A 21,685-nucleotide genomic window follows, 5' to 3' on the forward strand; every position below is an offset into this window, starting at 1 on the left:
ACCCATCCCTTCGCCGTGATTTGTTTCAGTCACCTGATGCTCTCTTTCCACGCCGTGATCATTCTTTCAAAGTTAAACGCGTAAACTGTCATTCATCGTCTCATGCCAATTCATTTATTCCCCGTACTATCACTGAATGGAATAGTTTGCCATCAGTCATTGCCACAGAAACTGACAATAAAAAATTCCATGAGCTTCTTCGCTGTGACGGAAATGTGTAAATGTTTGCTGTTTTTGTTAGTGTTCAATTTTTCTCTGTGTGATGCCTTATGTCTTAATTAATGATTTTTTGTTACACTTACTTGTTAAATGTATCGTGATTACTTATGATTGTACCCCCCCCCCTATGTAATACCCTCTTCTGGAGGGCCTTTAGGGGTAACTTGAATAAATAAATAAATAAAATAAATAAATAAATAAATCTAAATATTGGCTAAATGTTGGTTCAAAGTTTTCAGGGGAATCCCTAAGGTGGAGTAGATTTGTAATAAAGGAGCAATTACCCATTAGCACCAACCCAAGCAAAGGCTTTCCTTTGTAGCCGTTTGACTGCACTCGAGTGGATGCTAAGGAGTAATTACTGACTGCTCCTTTATTACTGACTAAATGTAGAATGGTGCTACAACAATACTGTAGTACCATCTGAAACACTGCTACATTTCGTGATGCACCGAGGCATGCTACTCACCTGACTAGCTCGTATGTTTCACCAAGCAGTGGGTTGAATGGCTTGCTCAATCGTTCGAGGTTTGATGCAAGCGCCGACACCGCAAAGGCAGTCACCAGCTGAAATGTAGACCAGTCTCTCTCAGTGATTCATGTTGCAAGAAACTTCAATAAAAACACAATAAGCAGTGATAAATCCTAACTGCCATGACTGCACTCCTGAATCACTTTTCCATGCCAAGGATAAAAAGAAATTAATGACCAGGAGAGCACTGAAACGCAAGCGTTTGATACTTCATAATAAAACATGGAAGTGTTGCTGTGTTTCAGAGTAGCAAAAGTAAGGTAAAAAATATACTGCAAGCCTGATTATGTCCACCCACTGTCAGAAGTTCATGAAATGCAACCTTGGAGAAGAAAAACTATTTCTTTGCTTATGACATGCACTGCTCATGGCTTTACGCTGCACTGTAGTTCTCGCTATACACTTTTCAATCCCTTGATGTCCGAATGGCAAAAGCGGGAAACAACATCTTCGTACACTACATAAAGCAGACACAAGAATAAGAAAAAACTGAAGACTAATAATGCCAGTAATACTGCCCTTACAGTTAGAGAAAAATTCCAACTGCAGACAGCAGCACACTGCCAGAGTTTTGTGTTGTTACATGTGAAAGCTTCGTGAAAAGAGCAAACCCCCCAAGGGCATAGGTAAGAAATATTAGTAATTATACATTGCAATTGAAGCTTTCCAAACACCAATGTTTTATGTGCCATAAAAGCAATGTGTTTGGTGCAATGCGTCTACTACTACACAAGAGCGTCAGCTTCTACAATGAACATAAGTGACATGATGAACTATACTTTTCCATCAGCATGTAAGCTCTTGCAAAATTGCTCAAGTGCACAGCTGAAATGGATGGGCGCACACCAATGGCAGTACACACCAAACATGAAGGCATAAATTACTTTACTTTATGAAAATTTTTGTTCAATTCTGGGACAGGCTTCCTTATGAAAGAAACTAGTAAGGCCGTACTTTTGAGGGAGAATCCATTTCTTATTATACCACTTTTAGCACAAGAGGCAGTGGACAACCTTAGGCAACAACAGCGCCACAACAATTTTCATATAAAACAAGCTACTATACACCAATATGGAAAACTTTTGCTATGATAGCGATATGCCAAAGATTTTTCATTTTTTCATCAGAAACTCTGAAACTCTGAAACAATGCTGCACGTCTCAGAGCCCTGCCCTGAGGAACAAACCATTACTAATATTACAAGTGTGTGGATGGCAACACGACTGCAACACGACTGCTTTCAGGGAGCAGAGATATGATACTAGACTGCACTCATTTGAGAAAACAAATTGCAATGCTGATTTCATTTTTTTTTTTACATTGCTGGCCACTGGCATCATATCTTTTGTCCTTTTCTGCTAATTATGATGAACAAATTCTCAGTTCAAGATCTGCCCTCCCTTACGTTCTCTGTCAACAGACAGCAACGAACAGCAAGCCAGGTTTCAATAGAAGGAAGCAGGAAAAGTGTGCTCGCTACCTCAATCCTGTCTATGGGGTCAGTAGCTTCATCAGCTTGAACAAGAAGCTCGCTGTACTCCATGTTCTCCGAGATGCGCTGCAGGAAGCTCAGAGGTTCGTTGAACACCACTGGCATTGTGATCTTCGAGAGTTCCTGCAAAAAGCACGGGCATTCCTCTTACCGCATGTTCACATAATTGCTACTTACGAACGCAATTCCCGCATGGAATGCTCAGAATGAGATAATTTGTAGTACAGCTCGTTAAAATTCTGTTTACGTTTCGATGCTTTCAATGTGCATTAAGAGCGCTTAATTAAGATAGCACATTCACTTCATCCATTCTTGCTTTAATCTTTTGTTTTAGTGATAAGCAGGCTGTGCAGAGGAGAGCCTGAAAATCGGCTTTGCGTGAACACTCACTCAAGTAACACACCAAATTCACACCTGATTGTATGTGCAGAAAATGATCACAGACAAGGAACAGTCTGAATTTCGCAGAGTGAACCTTCAAATGAGGCTGACGCATTGCTGAAGTTATTAAATGGCACTGCAAGGCCAATGCTTCATTGCATACGAACAGTCATTTTTGGTAAATTAAACATAAGCAAGCAGCTACAGTCAGCTCTGTATGAAATCAGAGAGATAAAAATGAATTCTTTAGCTGGCAGAAACACTTGCACCAGCCTCCAAGTGGTGTACAACAACAGTTCATGCTTCAAGAGCAGTATGACTTTTCTTCAAACAAGCTGTCATGTAATATGAATAAATGAGATGGGACAACAAGACTTCCATGGTATTCTCCTCTAAAAAGATACATACGGTTTCTAGCTGCAATGCAATACTATCTGCTATCTTTCAAGTTAAAACACAGTCAGCATATGCATGATCAGTCACAGGTAAGATTTCTTTTGAGGTCCCAAAGCATGCACGGAAGCTGAACACCAAAGCTGCAACAAAAAGTGTGCTGAATTGGCCACCATACCTTTCCTATACATTGCTTTAGTATGCTCCACAGGCTGAAGTCATTCTTTGAGAACATGGGTACTGGAAGACGTGTTCTGGACACAGAAGAAAAAAAGAAAGAGCCAGTAAGCCTTTTGTAAGGGATTTATGGTGAACAAGTACTAAATTACTGCGATTACTAAAGTACTGCCATTGCTTCCCACGTGACTTAAAAGCAGCTCCTGCGGCAACAAAAAGTGTTATACCCCTGTCAATCGGGCAAGTTAAGTGCACTTACGGGGAGTGCGCTTTGGCATCCCGAGTGACACTTTGGGCTACGCAGTGCTAAACGGGAAAGCAAAGTGCACTCGTAGTAAAAAAAAATGACGACAGAAAATGAGCGGAATTTCTGAACAGGACGATGGAAAAGAAAAAAGGCTCATAATATTTGATTCCTTAACGTGATAGCGCAAATAAAACAAGGTTCAACAATTTTTAACTATGAAAAAAAGTGAAAATAGAAGAAAAGCCAAGTCCAGCCAAGACTATCCAGAATTTTGACAACAAACAAGATGGCGGCGGGCAGCAATGTTGCATCTGATCACATTTACTTGTTTTGTTGCTTTGCTTGTAGCTATAACATACGAACTTTTTTTCTGAAAACAGTGTTATAGCACGTAAAATAAAGTTCTAAGTACTTTTTATGCACTATAAATTTTGTACCATTGGAACCGCTGGCGTCGAGGCTTCGCACTCGGCCACCAAAGTGTGGTCTGTGAACGCACTCCTAGCGGAGTGCACTCTTCCGCGAGTGACACTCCACTTGCGTCGTTTAGATGCGACAAAGTGTACTTACAGCGAAGTACACTCTCCGTAAGTGAACTTAACTTGCCCGCTTGACAGGGGTATTATTTTGGTACAGCAGGACTTTTCTGGCACAGCTACATGTTTATTTGTACACATGGACGCACAAATACAAATGAAAAAACCCCATGCCCCCATTTTTAACTCAACCTTCACAGAAACTTACCAACAAAGCTAAGAGCATTTAAATGCTTTAATTACAAAGCTACTCTAACAGAAACATCAAAGTTCCTTTAAATGACTTAACCCCTTCACCGTTTTTTTGTACCAACGAATTTCATAACAAAACTGCTTATTTTTTTAATTTCTGATTTCGAATATTATTGCAATAAAAAGCATGCATTCGATCTTTGAAAAATATTTGGAGCAAACACAAAGTCAAATTAGCATATTGAAGTTTATTATTCCTCACAATACAGAAAACCAACTTGTGGTTGGTAATGAGCAATAAAAATTAAAGAATGACCATCATCAGGCTAGCTTACAGTGAACGTCTTACCAGGAACTGCCAGAAAAGGAAACTGAGGGGGTTGCGTTGGAATGCTACTGGCGTTGATCTTCATCTACTGACGCGCGCCCGCAAAGTTCGCTTCTGAGCTCTCCTCTTCTTCATCGGAAAAACTGCTCAGCATAACGTCATCACTGTCATCCTCGCTCCCTGAAACAATGTACACTTCGGTGTCTAAGTCACCATCGTCTGAAGAAGATGACGACGAAGAAAAGCGTATTTTCCGCGAAGACGGGCCAGGAATACACGCGTCGCCTCCGCCGGGTGCCATTTTTAAAACCCAGGTTGCCATACGAAAAAAACATTTATGCGGTAGAAGAAAACGAAATAAACAGGTCAGTGCTGCCATCTGTCGACGAAAAAGCCATCTAAGCCACGCACGAGCGCTGATCGTCCGAAACGCTGAAGGGAAGAACCTATTCAGCGAGGACGAGCTACAGTCGTCCAAAACAGTTTGGGGACAGCTTGGCAGGGACGAGCCCAGCTCGTCCAAAACGGTTAAGGGGTTAAAATGAACAATACTCACTTTAGGCTTCGCTCTATGAGAAAGCAATAGTTCATAAATACGGCTTCTATAAACCTCACGCAACTATAGGTATAAAGTGGTAATATACAATGCAAATTATGTCAGTTTTGCTTGTCTTAGAAACATTTACATCACGGCCACGGCAGCTGTACTTGGATGGAGGAGAATTGCGAAAACGTTTGAGTGCTGTGCGATGCCAAAGGACGTTGAAGAATTCCAGGTGGTTGAAATTAATCTAGAGCCCTGCACTATGGCACCCCTGATGGCCCATGTGCATCTTTGCAATGTTAAACACCCCCCATCATCAAAAGGTACACATCTCCATATTTTTCACGTGCTTCAATCCCACTAACTTGAGACTTTTTTGGAACTTCTACAGATGCTTGAACAGACAAAGTGGTGCTCTGTTCCCGCCCAAGACAGGAAATATTTAGATGAGACACACTTTACTGCGACTTCTTCAGAGGCTACCTAAACAGTGTTAATACATTCATTATGAATTCAAGTAAAAGAAAATCACATGGGCCAGAAACTGAAATCTGCATTAACTGTGATCTTGCCAATACAATGCAAGACATAAGACATCAAGCTTCATGATGTGCAAAATGCCATGAAGCAAAACAAAAACTGTCAAACTTCTTGGTAACTGACATTCTTGTGAAACGTAACTGCACTTCTCGCACAGCCTTGCTTCCCGAAGGCTGCTACAGCTATGAGCAGGTAAGCTGTCAGAAATGGGCAAATTAAAATTTTTTTTTTTTTTGCTTGACTGAGGACAGAAGTGTTTCTGATGCAGCTTGACAGTTTTACTGCTGTGCAGCCAGGCTTTCCCCTTGACCTAGTGTATCTCAATGCTACAAGTGTCAAGGCATTCACTTTCCGATGAAGGACAACGGGTAAATGGGTTAATGGGCACGCTGTACAGAAGGGCTCCAGACTAACCTTGACCACCCAGAGTATTTCAACGTGCACCGAAATCTTAGTATGCAAGCGTTTTTTCGTTCAACTTCATTTGAAGTCCAGCCGCTGTGGCCATAGCTGAACCAACAAGCTTGTGCTCAGCAGCCAAAAAATACCACAGCCCTTGAGCCACCACAGTGAAGGAGAATGTTTGAACAGGAATGATGATGAGCAGCTCTCAATCAAAGTGAAAAACGACTTAAACCAATGTCATGGCTGACTGTTTAGATGTGGAAGCTCCAGTACGATTCCCAAAATGTTGGGCAAGCAAAGGGCGAGACACACAAAAGAAAGCATACTGCTGTACCACATTTACTTGCTCCACTGGTACCTAACTGTACTCAGTACTTTAAAAAGAGTGTGTCTGACATGCGAGATAATTCAAACAGACACTCGGCCATGCTCATTGCACTCTTCGAAAGACGAAACAATCCACTGCAGCGATATTCTCGATGCGGGTTTAAATATACTGTTATAAGAGCCTCCTCAGCATTTCTGTGCTTTGGAAAGACACGAGTAAGAAAGTTAGTTGGCGAACAAGTCGCCAGCTAGCCTCAGCATGCTCAGAAATCTGTGCTTTTAGGTTTTAACAGATTCAATATCATTTCAATTGCAGACTTTTATCAGTGTGTCTGTAAAACCAGAAAATATACGGTCTAATTACAAGCAAAAGAGGAGAAAGGCATTAGCCTTGCTTTGACAACTACGCATTATGCAGCAGCTGCAGAAATCCATAAGCAGATTTTCTGGCCTGATGCACCATGGCCGGCTGTTACAACAGTACATGCTTCATATGACTTAAACTAGAAGTAAAAAATGTTTAACCTGTTTTTGCACAGCTACATTTCCGCAGATAAAAGGGCTAAAAAAAAAAACAAGCATGTGCATCTGCTGAACACGGTACACGCAAAGTCCGACGCAAAGACGTGAACAGGAAAATAAAATGGTCAAAATAATCAAAGAAGAAAAACGGCATAAAAAAAAAAGGTGAACAGGCGGCCACTGACATCACCAGCTGTGCTTCCCCTCTCGCATTTAATGCCCAACGGTGAAACACGCTGCGCAGGTGTCACTGCCACGACGCTCAAACCGACAAGGATGAAGGGAAAATCCGGTAAGCTGAATTTCAGCCCTGAATTTCCCGACCACCGATCACCCCTGCCGGCCATGTTCGCCGCTATGAGGCTCCCTCGATCGCGGTTCAATCGAATGCCGCCGCGACGCGACCTTCGCGAGTTGCCGACAGCAACCGCCCAGACGGAACGAAGGGCGCAGAAACCCGCCGCGAGAAGGAATTATGCTCCCGCAACCCCTGCGCGTTCGGGGGCAGAAGGACTGATCGGAGCTAGACGCGTGGTTTACGCACTCTCACAGAAGGACTGGATAAGATGACGTCATTGACAGCCGCCAGCGCGATACCGCTCACGATTGGAACTCAGAAGAGAGAAAGGCTAACGCGGGAAAAACAGGATTAAACGTAAGAACTCTTCTCCACCGGCGGCGGTCAGCGCGCCAATTCGAACGTATCAGCGGCGGCAGATCTCAATCGATTTTCGACGGGTATGCATACACACACGCGCGCACACATCACATACACGCGCCGAACAGGGCTCGGGTGTGTGACACAGACTGCTGAGCTGCGAGGTAAATGATCTCTCCAGGCAAACAGGAAAGCACAACTAAGTAGTCAGGTCCTCGTCCCCACTTCCTGCCTCGGCCCGACAGGATGAAACGCCTTCTATTGAGCTGCCGATAAGCGTTCTTTTTTCCTTCTCGGCGATATTAAACACACCTCCGCAGTTTTTTGGTTCCCCTCCATTTGCGAAGCAAATCAAGCGCGGTTATTAGCAAAACTCCTTGCCGAATCTGTATGCCATAAAACGCCTCTCCGCATCAGCAGCGTGTGTGCGCACCGGGATGACCCTGAGGAGGACCACCAGTACAGTGGCTAACCCACAAGATAGGCGATAATGAGCACGGTCGGAGCACTGCTCCATAACAGCGATTAGTTAAAGCGACGCCTACAACGACAGCAAGGAAAGCTCCGCTGAACGGAAAAATCCACTACTGAGCACAAAAAGATGAAACGGAACAGCGAAAGATGACCACCTGTATGGTGGGGCCATGTCATCCAGCGGAGCGGGAAACCCTCGCACGGACGTTCAGGGGCTCGCAGGTACCTCCGAAAATCGAGCAGGCACGCAGGCAAGAGAGGCGGCGACAAGATGGTTCAGGATGAAAGCGAAAGGACGCACGCCCACAGACACTCGAAGCACAAAAACCACCGGCTCTGCCGAGACGGCCGCACGGGTGTAGCGCGAGACTTCGCAGGTCTCGCGTCACGGGGCCTCGGGTTTCATCGCGGCGGACGCCCTGCTGTGGTCAACAGTCAGCCGTTCGCGGCGGTTCGATCACTGTCACCTGTGCGCGCACACACGACACACGGACCCACGGGGGAAAAAAAAAAAGTACTAGGAGGAGGGGGGAGAGAGCCGGGCAATTTGGGCGCTGTCACGTCGTCAGCAGCGTAGCGGTTTTCTCTTTCTTTCGTCTCGGCCGCTAGTGATGAGCGCTCCAATAAGACCGAAGGACACGGGACTACGGGTCGAGAGCAAGAAGTCGCCGCGCGGAGCGGGGGAGGAGTGGCCCAGCGCTGTCGGCTGCTGCTCAGCGGAGCCAAGAGTCGCACGAAGCGGCGCCGGCGGTGGATCCGAGCCGAAGGCTCTCCGGAACCCTTTTCCTCTCTGTACTCCCGGGCGGCGAAGCGGTGGTTGTCGCGCACTCGCAGTCCGATGCCGGCACCAGCAGCGTGTTTATTACACCCGGCCTAGCAGCACCTCAAACGTTGCCGTCTTGCCACAGCACAAGATTGCGGAAGAGGACAGTGCGGGGAGGAGGGGACATCGCATTCCAGCAGCGGTTTTTCCTCTTCTAAAGTTGAACGCAAAGACGGACGTATATTCTCAGTCTGCCAGGCCACGTATTATCACGCCGTGAGGAGTCTGAACTCGGGTGTGGTCCCTCTCGGTCGACCGTGAAGGCGTGATGAGCCTCGCCGACGAGCTGCTGATAATTAGCGGTCTCGAGAAGGTCGTGAAACGATTCTTTTCTGACTCCTCTTTCGCAGCACGAGCGGTCCGCGGGACGGCGAGCGACCCGCACGGCGTCAACCGCGCGACGAGCACCGGTTTCGACGCGCCCCTCTCCTTTTCGCTCCGGCGTCGCAACACCGCGCAGCGCTCACAGCCGGGACGCGTGCGCGCGCGATCCCGCAATCGGGAATAGACACAGGCGCCGGGGCGGCCAATCGATGGTCGCACAGCTGATGAGAAATAGAGCTCGGCGCACTACTAAAGTGTAGTTCACTTTAGCACTACCGCCACCGGTCGCTCGCGAGGGGAAACGCGACGGCGATCACGATGATGATGACAACGCCCTCAGACGACAAAGAGACACCTGGTGGCCGGCGACGAGCCGAAAGCGAAACTCAACTTGCACGATGTCAGCAGGGAAGGATGAGAGCGCGCGCGTTTCAGATTTCTACTTTCAAAGACAACACACGCGCTACCTTGTACCGGCTATACGAATTTCGCGTACGAGAAACATGTCCGGCGGCCAAAAGCAGCCAAAAAAGCACGAAAAACGCATTCCAGAAAACGACAATGCAGCGGGAAATCGTGATGAGCCCACAAGACAATGAGGCGTGGAAACAAAGGCATTCATTCTCTCACCTTCCCCAGAACCCTCTGTCCACTTCCTTCGGCAGTGACGAGTACACCTCCTCAGGCATGCTGTCTCCCTTTGTAGTTTCTACCTCGAGTGGTACTTGACTGTCGCTTCCAGGAGAGGACTCTGCATCGATAAAAGGTTGTGAGAGGTCAATGTCCAGCACTGATGGAGAATTGTTTTTGACAGCCATAAAAAAAAAAAAAATTCTAAGTAGTTCGAGCTACAGAAAAACAGTTTCTAAGTAGTCCGAGCTGCAGAGAAACAGTCAGCATGTAGATGATCCTAAAGGGAATTCTTTTATTGAGCTCATTCATGTTACCTAGAGCACGCATCAGGCTTTCTGGGTAGGGCAAAAACGAAATTCTAGTGAATAAAAATAAGTGCCATAAAGCCAGAAAGTGCTGTGGAAACTTGAGGGCACTTCTAGTGTCAGCAACAGTGCAGTTCCTTTCCATTCAAACTGAAAACAAAATGTAGTGTAAATAAACGTTCAATGCAAACTCAAGAAGAACTCCAAAGACACAACCCTTCAGTGGGCGGTGTCACAATCATAACTCAAGCGGGACAAATCCCACTTGAGAAGCTACAGCCTGAACTAGCAAGTGCTTTGTGTGACTTGCTGTACAATGCTTCTATTCAAAAGGACAGCATGAAATTGGACAGGGAAGTTTTTGCCTGTCCAGAGCAGGCACACATAAAACTCTTGACCCCATTTCCGCGCGCGCGCGCACACGCACGCACGCACGCACGCACGCGCATGCACGCACACAACAGGAGTGATAAAAGCATTGCACATGAACCCATGAAATAAAATAAAAACTGAAATTAATATGCATGCAGTTCAACAACGTGCCACAGAAATGAACAAAACGCAAACACAGCTATACAAACTATTCACTTCCTCTCAAAGCCACAGCGTTTAAAGAAATAAACTATAGTTTATATAGTGTGTATACACACAGCCGCCACATAAGAAAGACAAATAAACTCCAAATATGTTTGCGAACAACGGTCGCCGCGTTGTTTAGTACCAAATGTGCCGCCTTTTAGCCTGTCTCGTTCCCTACCTCTTCCGGCAACCCGCACGCTTGGGCGACCAAGCGCGACCAGTCAGGGTCGGCAATTTCCCGTGCAGAAGCACCGCTCGCATCAAAACCAATCGAGGGCCCGTCGGGGTACAGTATTTTCGTTGGGCCCCCGGAATTTCCTCGAGCAGCTGAGGGACAGAACTGGAGCTGGAATAAAGGGCTGACAACAATACCTTCCTTCCAACCCCCACCCCCTTCCCCCGCAACTTACGCGGCCAGCTGTGGCTGCGAGGGTACGGGACTAGCTTTGAACCCCCCCCAAAAAAAAAGCGCTGGCAAGAACGAAGAGATCCGAAACCTCGCTACGTCTACAAATAGAGAAAGTTCCGAGGAACGATCTACGCGATAGACGATCGATGCAACATCGGGAGACGAAATACAGTCAAGCCAGCAGTCGTTCGTCGTATTCAACGATCAAGGCCCCTAAAAGATGTCCAGTAGTCGGCGCGTGCAGGCGATTAAGACTCGGTGCATGCGCTCGACTAGGGCAGTCGCTTCCGTAGATAACACACACGCAGCGTTGTTCGCGAATAAAAACTGAATGAACGAAAAGCGCATGGACAGAGAAAGGTTTTCAGCGGCTGAGAGTTCCATAGTGCTGCGTGTCGTACCGCGCCAGTGACCACGGGCGTGCGATAACGAAGCGTCCTTGATAACATTGTGCTTCTGATGCATTATTCCACGGTACTAAGCGAGCAGGTCAATGGCGACCGCGTTTTTCGCTGCTGGCGAAGGAAGCCTTTTTTACTCGGCATCGGAAACAACCCGACATGCTGGATTAGCCTGCTGGAAGTTGCCATGCGAACGGTTGCTAATCACGTAACTAGCGACGCAGTACCAGGCGCTTCGTAACCGGCGCAAACAAGCAGGCCGGAAGGTGAACAGTGTTCTCGCCCGGAAGAAGCCTAGCTGCCGATTTCGCAAGGGCAGCTAACTGCAGCTAACAAAAAGGTCAACATGCGAATGTGCGCACTGTAGCAGCGCTCGGCGCCATGCAGTGCGCATTAAAACAACGAACTACAAAACGGCGTTTCCGGTTATCCCAATGATTTGAGGTCGCAGCTCGTGGGGCGCTCTAACAGGAAGTAGGGGGTGGATGTTGAGAAAAAAAAAAAACACGCACAGCGAGAACAAGAAAACGGAAAGTATATCGTATCACAGACCGTCCAATGCGCGAGAAGCAAGCAGCTGGTGGGAAGCTTTGCGCGGCCGACTTTCCCTCCGTTCCCGGCACAGCAACACACACACGCGCGCGAGCTGAAGCGCTGTTTATAGCCCACACCAAAAGCAGGAAAAACGGCTCCCAGAACTCAGGAAAGGCACGAAACCCGCGTGCGGTCCGCCTAAGTACGGGAAAATTCAGCTACGACGATCTCTGCCACCCCCAATCGCGGCTTCCCTCGCACGCGTCACATCCTTCGCGCGTACACGGCACACGACTTCCCAGTCATCACCATCGATTGCGAGGAAGGGGTGCATGAACTCGGGTGCACGCGCACCCAGAGAGAGCAGTCAAACGGCGGTCGCTCACTTCACACAGCTGCGGCACAGCACTGAGCGCCGATCTTGGCGAGCGGCAACCGCGACGTCACACGAACTTGAAATGTCTGCCAGCAGCAGCGGCTGGCCGAATTCGCAGCAATAATGACGACAGAGCGTCACGCGACGGCCACGAACTCATACGTACCCTGGCGACAGCTGCTGCGCTGTTCCGCTGCATACTCGCCGCTGCCGCTACTGCTGCTGCCATACGAGTAAAGGTATTCCGCTATGGACGCTAGCATCAACGCGGCGGCAAGAACAGCTGTTCACCCGGGAAGAGAAGGACAAAGAACGCGACGACACCGCCACACAAATGTGGGTGAGCGATCGGCACACACCGAGGGTTTCACGCACGCCGTTGACTCACACAGGCCGCGCACAACACGGGACACCGCAGACAGCGCGTCCACAGCAGCACGGAGTAACAGCGCTCAGAGCAGCAGTCCACTAGCGAGGGGGGAAAGAGAGCGCCTGTGCCGCGATCCAGCCAGCCGCGTCGTACTACGTCCGTCGGTGGGGGGAAGAGTCAGACACTGCAGCTCGCCGGCTGTTGCTCGGATGACTCGGTCGCCACTCGTTCGCAGCTACCAGGTGCGTTGTCAAGAGCGCGCACTCGGCAATCACCTCCAGCGAACAGCGGCGAGACGACGCTCGTCGACCCAGTGCGAGTCACGGGCATGAAGCGAGCGCGAAAGCGAAACGGGCTCCAGCGATCCACAAGCGGACGAAGCAAAAAAGGAACAAAACAGCAGGAGCTGCAGCTCGCGCAGCGTGGAAGTGACGGGCGCGAGCAAACTGTTCGCAGCAGCAGGCAGGCCAGTTTCGAGGACCCGCGCCAAAAACGACAAAGAAAACGACGCAAAGGAAGAAGCAAAAAAACGGAACAGGCTGGGCGCCGGCGCGTACGGTGGCGACACCTGGGAACCATCGCGAAAACCTGCCGTAAGCGCCCATCGCAACAAAACGAGCGCGCGCCTTTTCTCTGCCCTTTTCCGGCCCCAGCGGCAGCAGCGCTCAGCTAGCGTCAGCCAACGTTGCAACGCCTGCCCCAGGCCACGTCATCGCACACCAGCCTCCAGAACGCATCTGCACTTTTTTTTTCTCTTTGCCCAGAGAGGTGTCGGCTTTTAAACCAAACAACCCCCACTGCTTTTTTTCTTTTTACCGCAGTGCGAGGAGAGGCGCAAGGCATCATCTTTCCTAGAGTGGGTGCAGAACACTGACGAAAACACAGTCACGTGCGAAAGAACTTACGAAGTTGCTCTCAGCAACAACGAACATACATTTGCACGGACATCCTGTAACGCAACACGACGTCGCAGACTCACGGATAAGCAGTTCCGCTCAGAAAGCACGAAGCAAGAGATCTGAGATAAGAACGACTTCACACCGAGTAACGACGACCCGCCGCAGTGTCTCTGACGCTCGGCTGCCCATCCCAAGGTCGAGGGTTCGGATCCCGGTCGCAGCGGCCGTATTTAGATGGAGGCGAAACACAAACACGCCCGTCTGCCGTGCGATGTCAGCGCACGTTAAAGCTGGTCTAAACTAATCCGGAGCCCACCACTACGGCGTCCCGCGTAGCGCATGTATCACTTTGTGCCATTAAACCCCACACAACGACGCAAGAAGAATACAACGGGACTTCAGCGTTTTACTGGGTGAACAAATATTTCACTGTGAAGTTTTAAATGGTTATCTTGGATGACCAGAGACAGCAAAAAATTTGTAGGACGCTTAAGCTTCGCCTTTAAGAGAGGAACGCGACAGCGTGTTACAGCGCTGCCAAGAGGTCCACGAAACGCCTTGCCCGTTGGAAACACCTTTGAAAGCATTTTTCATTTTAAAAAAATATTATATGGCCATGTACGCGTCATCAAAAAGTGTCCGCAAATTTTGTCCGCACGTTCATGTCGTTATATAAAGATGTATTAAAAAAGATTGCTTGCATTAGGTCGTGGGCCAGAAAATCCAAATTTGGTTGATGTGGTTTGGTCTCCACCAAAGAAATTCAACCGCCGCGGCCGGATTCGAACGCGCGTCTTTCGGGTCAACAGCCGAGCACCATAACCACTGGGCCACCGCGGCGGCGACACTTTCTGGGGAGAACAAGATATGTGTTGGACGGCCGGATTCGAACGCGCGTCTTTCGGGTCAACAGCCGAGCACCATAACCACTGGGCCACCGCGGCGGCGACACTTTCTGGGGAGAACAAGATATGTGTTGGACAAATATGTAAATGTGGCTCCACAACCATGAGCCAAGTATTTATCCATGTTGTGAAACATGCAAGCAAAATGACGAAAGCAAAAATTACGATGTGGAGCAATTACTTAATTAAACGCCAAAAACACACTTAGACGTCGCAATAGCTATGTACGTCGATATAGCACTTGGACGTCAGAATAGCCAACGCGTGGACGTTTTGCTTTCCCATTGCTCCAATGCGGGTCGCCACAGTGACAGAAAAAGAAAAAAGAGGAATAAAAAAATGAGGGAGAAGAAAAGAACAGGGAAAGGCTCTCGCATTTCCGCTCTTCAGCAGACTTAAGCGCAATTCTGTGATTTTTTTTTTTTTCAGCTTACTACCACGTGCCGAATAAATCAAAGTTGAGTCAACGACCTTACGCGTTAAGCCGAAGCCGCCCTCCACTCATAAGGTTACCGACACCGGCTCGGAGGAAGCGATCAAGTTGCGCGAAGCGGGCTGCCAGCGACCTTCCGCGCATACAGGATTCAGGACGCGCTTGGCAACGTTGTGGCTTTTCGGCGAATTCTTTGGTCTAAACCTCTTCCACTGTCGCCACATGCAGGGCAAACGAGGTGACAGTTAAAACTGTGGTCCCTAGAAATAGTATATATAGGGACCATATAGTTAAGCCACGCATAGCGCAGGCCAAGTTTATTATCTCTTCTGTCACTTTGGATGGCGGTTACAGAGCCAAGCGTTATCAGTTTCGGAAAGCTTCCGATTACAGTGAGGAAAGAAAAACAAAAACTGAAAAGCAGCGCCAGAAGAAACAGCAGTAGCGCTCGCTCGCCACAAACGCAGCCCCACATATGGGACACGGTCGCTTTCGACATTAGCTGCGCGCTATGCAACAAATACTGCTTTACTGACCGTGTACTGAAACGCATAGTGTACTTACACTACGGCTTAAGTGGCTCCATCGAAGGAAAGGGATGGTGGCTCTAGTTATTGGCTCTAGTGCTTATGGTGCTCGGCTGCTGACCCGAAAGACGCGGGTTCGATCCCGGCCGCGGCGGTCGAATTTCTTTGGAGGAGAAATTCTAGAGGCCCGTGTACTGTGCGATGTCAGTGCACGTTAAAGAGCCCCAGGTGGTCGAAATTTCTGGAGCCCTTCACTACGGCGTCTCTCATAGCCTGAGTCGCTTTGGGACGTTAAACCCCATAAACCAAACCAAATCAGTTATTTAAGCACAGGTGGAGAGAGGAAAAAATTCAGGGGGCACTTTGACTGTCTAAAGTGCGTAGAGGCGAAAGCGTTTTCCGCACCACTGTCGCTGCTTCTGTGGCACTGGTGGCGTCACATATAATTGAGTACTAATTACTAAGTGATGACAAATCACTAATTAATGGTTAATTACTGATCAATGCCTGAATACTAATTAACTGCTAATTAATGACGCTTAAGCTTCGCCTTTAGGAGTGGAACGCGATAGAACTGTAGCGCTGCCAGGGAGTCCACGGAACGCCACCACCTGTTCGGCGCGATGCCTTGCCCTTTGAACGCAACGCTTTTTGAGGAAAGGAAATGGCGCAGTAATTGTGTGTCATCTCGGTATAGTAACGTTGACCTGAACCGCACTGTAGAGGAAGGGAGGAAGTGGGAGTGAAAGAAGACAGAGAGGGCCCGTAATGAAGAAAATGAAAATTCTATTTGAGGAAAGGAAATCACGCATTAACTGTCTCACATATCTCGGTGGACACCCGTCAAAATTCAGGGGGGCACTTTTTTGACCTAAAGTGTGGTCACTGATGTGTGGTTAAGATGTTAAGCTCCGCCGCTAAGAGTGGAACGCGACAGCGTCTTGCAACGCTGCCATGGAGTCCATAGAACGCCATCGCCCATTCGGTTCTACGCGTCGCTCGTCGGTAAATTGGTTTTTGAGGAAAGGAAATGTATGTCTCATAACTCGGTGGACACCTAAACCTCGCCGGAAGGGAAGGGAGGAGGATGAGAGTGAGCGAAGACACCGTATTCACTAGACGCGCTTTTGTTCATTCCAAACCATCGAGCTGGCATGGCGGAATGGATAGCACGCTCGTCTCGCACGCCGAAGACCGGGGTTCGATTCCCGAGCTCGACCAATTTCCTACTCGGTTTTATTTATTTATATGGCCTGACTAGAAACGTTAATTAGGGTAATTAAGCAATTAATTAAGCTTAGTCCCTCTTACTTGGAGCATCACTATACGATCCCTTCAATTGGTTGCATGGTTACTAGCCAAAGTACAATTGGCCCCGTTTGAAATTCGCGCACTGTGACGTCACGACCGTTTCGGCCAATTGAAAAGCGTGACATTTCTGTCGACAACTGCTGCTTACAACGATGAGACATTAAAGGCTTTCGCCTTAAAAAGAAGGAAGAGAAAAAGCGGCTGGCGGCCTGTTTTACACAGGGCTTTACACAAAGGGGAGATACATTTTTAAGGCTGCGTTCTTAGCTCAATTTATGACACGAACCTGAAACAAGCGGTGCCCACACGCTGCCATTGTGCTCGTAGTTGTCGTACAGCCTTGGAGCTGAGTGGCAAGCTGTGGTCTGACTTGTGGTGTTAGGGCACGGGTTTAAAAATGTGCTGCGCTAGAGGACAAGTTTACACTGTTTTTACCCCTCTCTCCTTAGAGTGCACTCTGACATTCAACGCCCACAAAATGGAGTGTTGCCGGCCCATTTACTTTGCACGCCGCGCTGTCGACAACTGGTCGCGCTTGCTCGTGCTAACGGATGAATAAGTATTCCCGCATCGAACCCGCCGCTGCTCTCTTGATAAAAGCGCTGCGCTGTGCGCTTTTAATGCGGCTTATTTACAATGCAGATTCGCGCACGGCAGCTCGGTCGAAGATATTGATTGCCTCATGGATTGAATTTCAAAACTCGAAGCGGATACATGGCACGGCATCACGGGGGGGCACATCATCACGGCACCCAGTGCTTGCAATCGCTGATGCAAAGAAAGAACTGCGCAGACGAGACGCGGACGGCAAAGACGCACACAAACGCAGACGCGCACATTGCGCTTGTATGCGTCTTCGCCGTACGCGTCTCGTTTGCGCAGTTCTTTCTTTGCATCTATAATGGACCAAATGGCCCGACAGTTCCGCCCGCTATTAGTGAGCTACGCACGCTTTGAAATCTACACTTTCTGGACATTCTTCTTTCGCACTGCGGGACGGCTGCACCCGCACGCAGAGAAACTCCAACACGCCAGCCACCGGAAATCAACGCCGCCGGATCACTCGAACGGCCGGAAACAGTAATGGCCTCAACATGGGCAGCCAGCAAGCGAGCGCATCCGCCAAGCATGTGAAACTTTCAGGAGAAAAATCTTAAACGCAAAGTAGAAATATATGCGCCGAGAAAGTAAAACAATTTAATCTTTACTCACGCGTTTGACGAGTTTTCTTTACTGCAAATCGCAATTCCCATTTCTTCGCCATCATTTTTCAAGGACTTTCAAGGGTGTTAAAAAAAAAAAAATCCTGAGCATTTTCAAAAGCTCCGCATATGGGATTTCTAAGGAACGCACCTTGAAATTTAATTCGCTCTCCTAACTACGCCATGGACCCACCGGTTTCGAAACGGCACCTGCGGCACCCAAAGAAACAGTTTCCTACGCGAAGTTAGCGAAGTTAAAATGCGGCGATAATTCGCAACAACAGCTTAGCTGGACGACCCAAGGAAGACCACCGTGAATGGAAAGCGGCAAATAAAAATTGGAGGGGATAATTCAGCTCCGCCTTAAGGGTGTGACGCGATAGCGTGACCTGCGGAACTGGTCATTCCCGACTTCACACGACTCCCTGGGAGTGACCCCCCCCCCCCCCCCCCCCCCCTCCTGGCGCAGTGGTGCAGCGGTTAAGCGGTGCGCCACTGCCCTGCGATGGCAGGTGCTGCCACTGGTGACACTCGTGCGACCCAGGTTGCTCTTATTGAGCGACCAATCATCAATTTAACTGCCACTGCAGTCAGTTTGCTCACAAATCCTATGGGCAGGTTGTGATGACGCCACGAGGTCACGTGACCTAGGTGGCCAACCAGGTTGCTCAGAACGGAATTTTTCGCTCACAACGACGCCGGCGACGCCGGATTTTGTGCACAACGGCAGCTTGAATGCCATCGCCTTAAAACAGTAAGAAAACAAGGAAGCGTGCACTGTTTCCTTTGGATTGCCTTTTCCATCCCGACAATGGTAGCCCCAAACACCCAGAAGCAAATACGTTTGCGGTCAGAGGAGGGCAAGTATATTGGAACCCTATTGCAAAAGCGCTTCAAAAACCGCACAGTACTGCATCGTGCGGCCTTGGAAAGATTTGAACACAGCGGTATTGTGAACTTAGCGCTCTTAGTATTCGAGAAAGCTTCCCAGCTCAGTACATGCAGTGTTGTGGTAGCTACTGGTACAGTTACGTCCAACGTTACCAGAACAAACTCTAGTAACGTTGGTTACGTCCTCGTTAGTCAGTTCGGGACAGCAAGAATGCGTTCCATCACCGCGCCGCTCCGCTTTGCCCCGCCATTATGCGTACATGCAATTCCTTTCCTGGAATCGTCCGCAGCTCAGCATCCGTATGCACCGGCTTTGCTCAGTGTTTTTTTTTTTCTTTTGCAATTTGATGCCCTTTTGTAAGCGACAAGAGGCTTACGGAGTACAATGCGCTGGTTTAGAAAAGCATGTGCAAGAGTCATCACGGAGCAATTCAATCTTCGCACGCAACCGCGGGCTAAGTTTTCGAAGTGTGGTAAAATATGGCTGCAATTGACGCCGCAAAGTTTCTTTTTCTCTTGCTGCTGCTGATCATCGTGCTTTTCACACGATGTGGTAAGACCACCGCTGTCAACAGCGGTGTCAGATGCACGCATGTATAACAACCGCGCGTGACGGTTTGGTTTGGTTTATGGGGTTTAACGTCCCAAAGCGACTAAGGCTATGAGAGACGCCGTAGTGGAGGGCTCCGGAAATTTCGACCACCTGGGGTTCTTTAACGTGCACTGACATCGCACAGTACACGGGCCTCGAATTTCTCCTCCAAAGAAATTCAGCCGCCGCGGCCGGGATCGAACCCGCGTCTTTCGGGCCAGCAGCCGAGCACCATAGCCACTGAGCCACCGCGGCGGCTCGTTCGATCCCAGTTGCGGCGGCCGCGTTTCGATGGAGGCGGAACGCAAAAAGCGCCCGTGTGCTGTGCGATGTCAGTGCACGTTAACGATCAATAAGAGGTCGAAATAAGATGTACAGGAGGTCGAAATTATTCCGAAGACCTCCACTACGGCGTTCGTCATAGCCTGAGTTGCTTTGGGACGTTAAATCCCCATAAACCACGCACGCACGCACGCACGCGCACGCACGCGCGCGCACGCACGCGCGCGCACACACGCGCGCGCACACACGCGCACACACGCGCACACACACGCGCGCGCACACACGCGCACACACACACACACACACACACACACACACACACACACACACACACACACACACACACACACACACACACACACACACACACACACACACACACACACACACACACACACACACACACACACACACACACACACAAAATCACAAGACACTCAGTGGTCTCATGGTGAAGTTCAAGGCAGAAAGGGGTCTCTCACTTCCATTCACAGCTGTACAGGGTCCATCAGATCCGCGAGTCGAAACGTTACAAAGCGCGCAAATTCGTGCGCGACGAACGTGCGTACGAATCATACTCATCATCGCCAGTCAGACTGCGTTCACTGTAGGATAAAAGCCCCGCCCATTTATCTCCAGTAAACTACCTAATCACCACCTCCACGCCTGACTACCCGCCGCCCTCGGCTAAATTACCGTTCCCTCGGAATCCGCTCTCAAGTACTCGAACAGACAACAATTGCTTACCTGCTATTCGCATTACATGTTGTCCGCCAAGTCCATTCCCTCCTCTCGGTTTCCTCTGGGATATCATTAACGTGAACGACGATGGCCTAACGAGGCACACGCCGAGTCATTTGCTCGCCTGGTACAAACTGCCGCCCCCTCCATTCGTTCTCGTTTCAAGGCCATTGTTGGAATCGTAGCCCGGTGACGGTACATTTTCTCCTAATAAGGCACGGGGGGGGGGGGGGGGGGGGGGACCCGTCACCGCCGACTTCGATCGCGTCCGCGTGCTGTGATGATGGGACACGGCCCGAGACGCTGCACCCTAATGTCTCGCTTCGAAAGCAAAGGCGACGCAATGAGCCGACCCAGACCAAACCCCGTCTAGGACGACGGCGCTGCTAAGTTGTTTACACGGCGCCGGGTCGCATAAGCACACGCGGTATGTGGGAGAGGGAAGGTGCATTCAACGCCGCTCGTCGCCGTCCCAACGGAGGGAGCGAGCTCCGTCTCTCCCTTTGTCTGTAAGCCCCGCCGTGCTCTAAAAAGGACAGCCGCATACAGCCGCCGGTTAGCAGCTAGGTTCGAGACAGCGTTCAAGGCTGCCACATGCCACTTCTGTTTGGAGCGCTTATTCGTTCACACTTACGCTCAGCTGCTTGCTTGAAAAAAAAAAAAAAGCTAAATCACAGAAAAACTCTGCCAAGCACTCCGCTCAGGCCCTGACGCGTCGGACGTCTCATTTCATTTCATTCATTTTACCCTCAAGGCCCGAGGGCATTGAAGAGGGGAGTGGTTGTATACAGTGGTTCAATACAGGGCGTTTCAGTTCTAATTATACAATGGTAACTAAGGCGGAACAAAAACGCTAATGGTCGATGATGGAGGCTGACAAGTGCGACAATAAGTGCAGGCCGCATTGGACCTCCTCGCTGCAATGTGCAGTTCTCACCACTGCACTTCATTCATTAATTTAATACACAGCAATGCCACAAATGTGTCACTTCTACCCCACATTTTACACAGAACAAAACGTGTTTTTGATGTAAAAAAAAACAACAACCTATATTTAGGTATTACTGTCGGTTGAGACAACCTCTATTATGCGACAGCTCCACCACTGGAGCGAACGGCGCTAGTGTCGATCTTGCGCCACAGGTAGGATCACGTGACTCTTCTTGCTGCGGGAGCATAGT

At 49.0% G+C, this 21,685-nt stretch overlaps 1 protein-coding gene across 2 annotated transcripts in view; it reads right to left on the reverse strand.

The window, feature by feature from the left end:
- Window positions 1-21,685, reverse strand: part of LOC149372703 (oxysterol-binding protein-related protein 1-like) — a 75,361-nt gene that overhangs the window by 23,076 nt on the left and 30,600 nt on the right. For both annotated transcript variants that reach the window (XM_089567259.1, XM_089567260.1), the window contains 4 exons: window positions 9,745-9,865; window positions 3,196-3,271; window positions 2,232-2,366; window positions 689-786 (listed from right to left, as the gene is read on the reverse strand). In XM_089567259.1, coding sequence (XP_089423385.1) covers window positions 689-786; window positions 2,232-2,366; window positions 3,196-3,271; window positions 9,745-9,865 — 430 coding nt within the window. The remainder of the gene's footprint in view (window positions 1-688; window positions 787-2,231; window positions 2,367-3,195; window positions 3,272-9,744; window positions 9,866-21,685) is intronic.

The sequence above is a fragment of the Amblyomma mixtum genome, chromosome 1, assembly GCF_055824585.1.
Source record: "Amblyomma mixtum isolate Tamu chromosome 1, ASM5582458v1, whole genome shotgun sequence".
NCBI classification, from domain to species: domain Eukaryota; kingdom Metazoa; phylum Arthropoda; class Arachnida; order Ixodida; family Ixodidae; genus Amblyomma; species Amblyomma mixtum.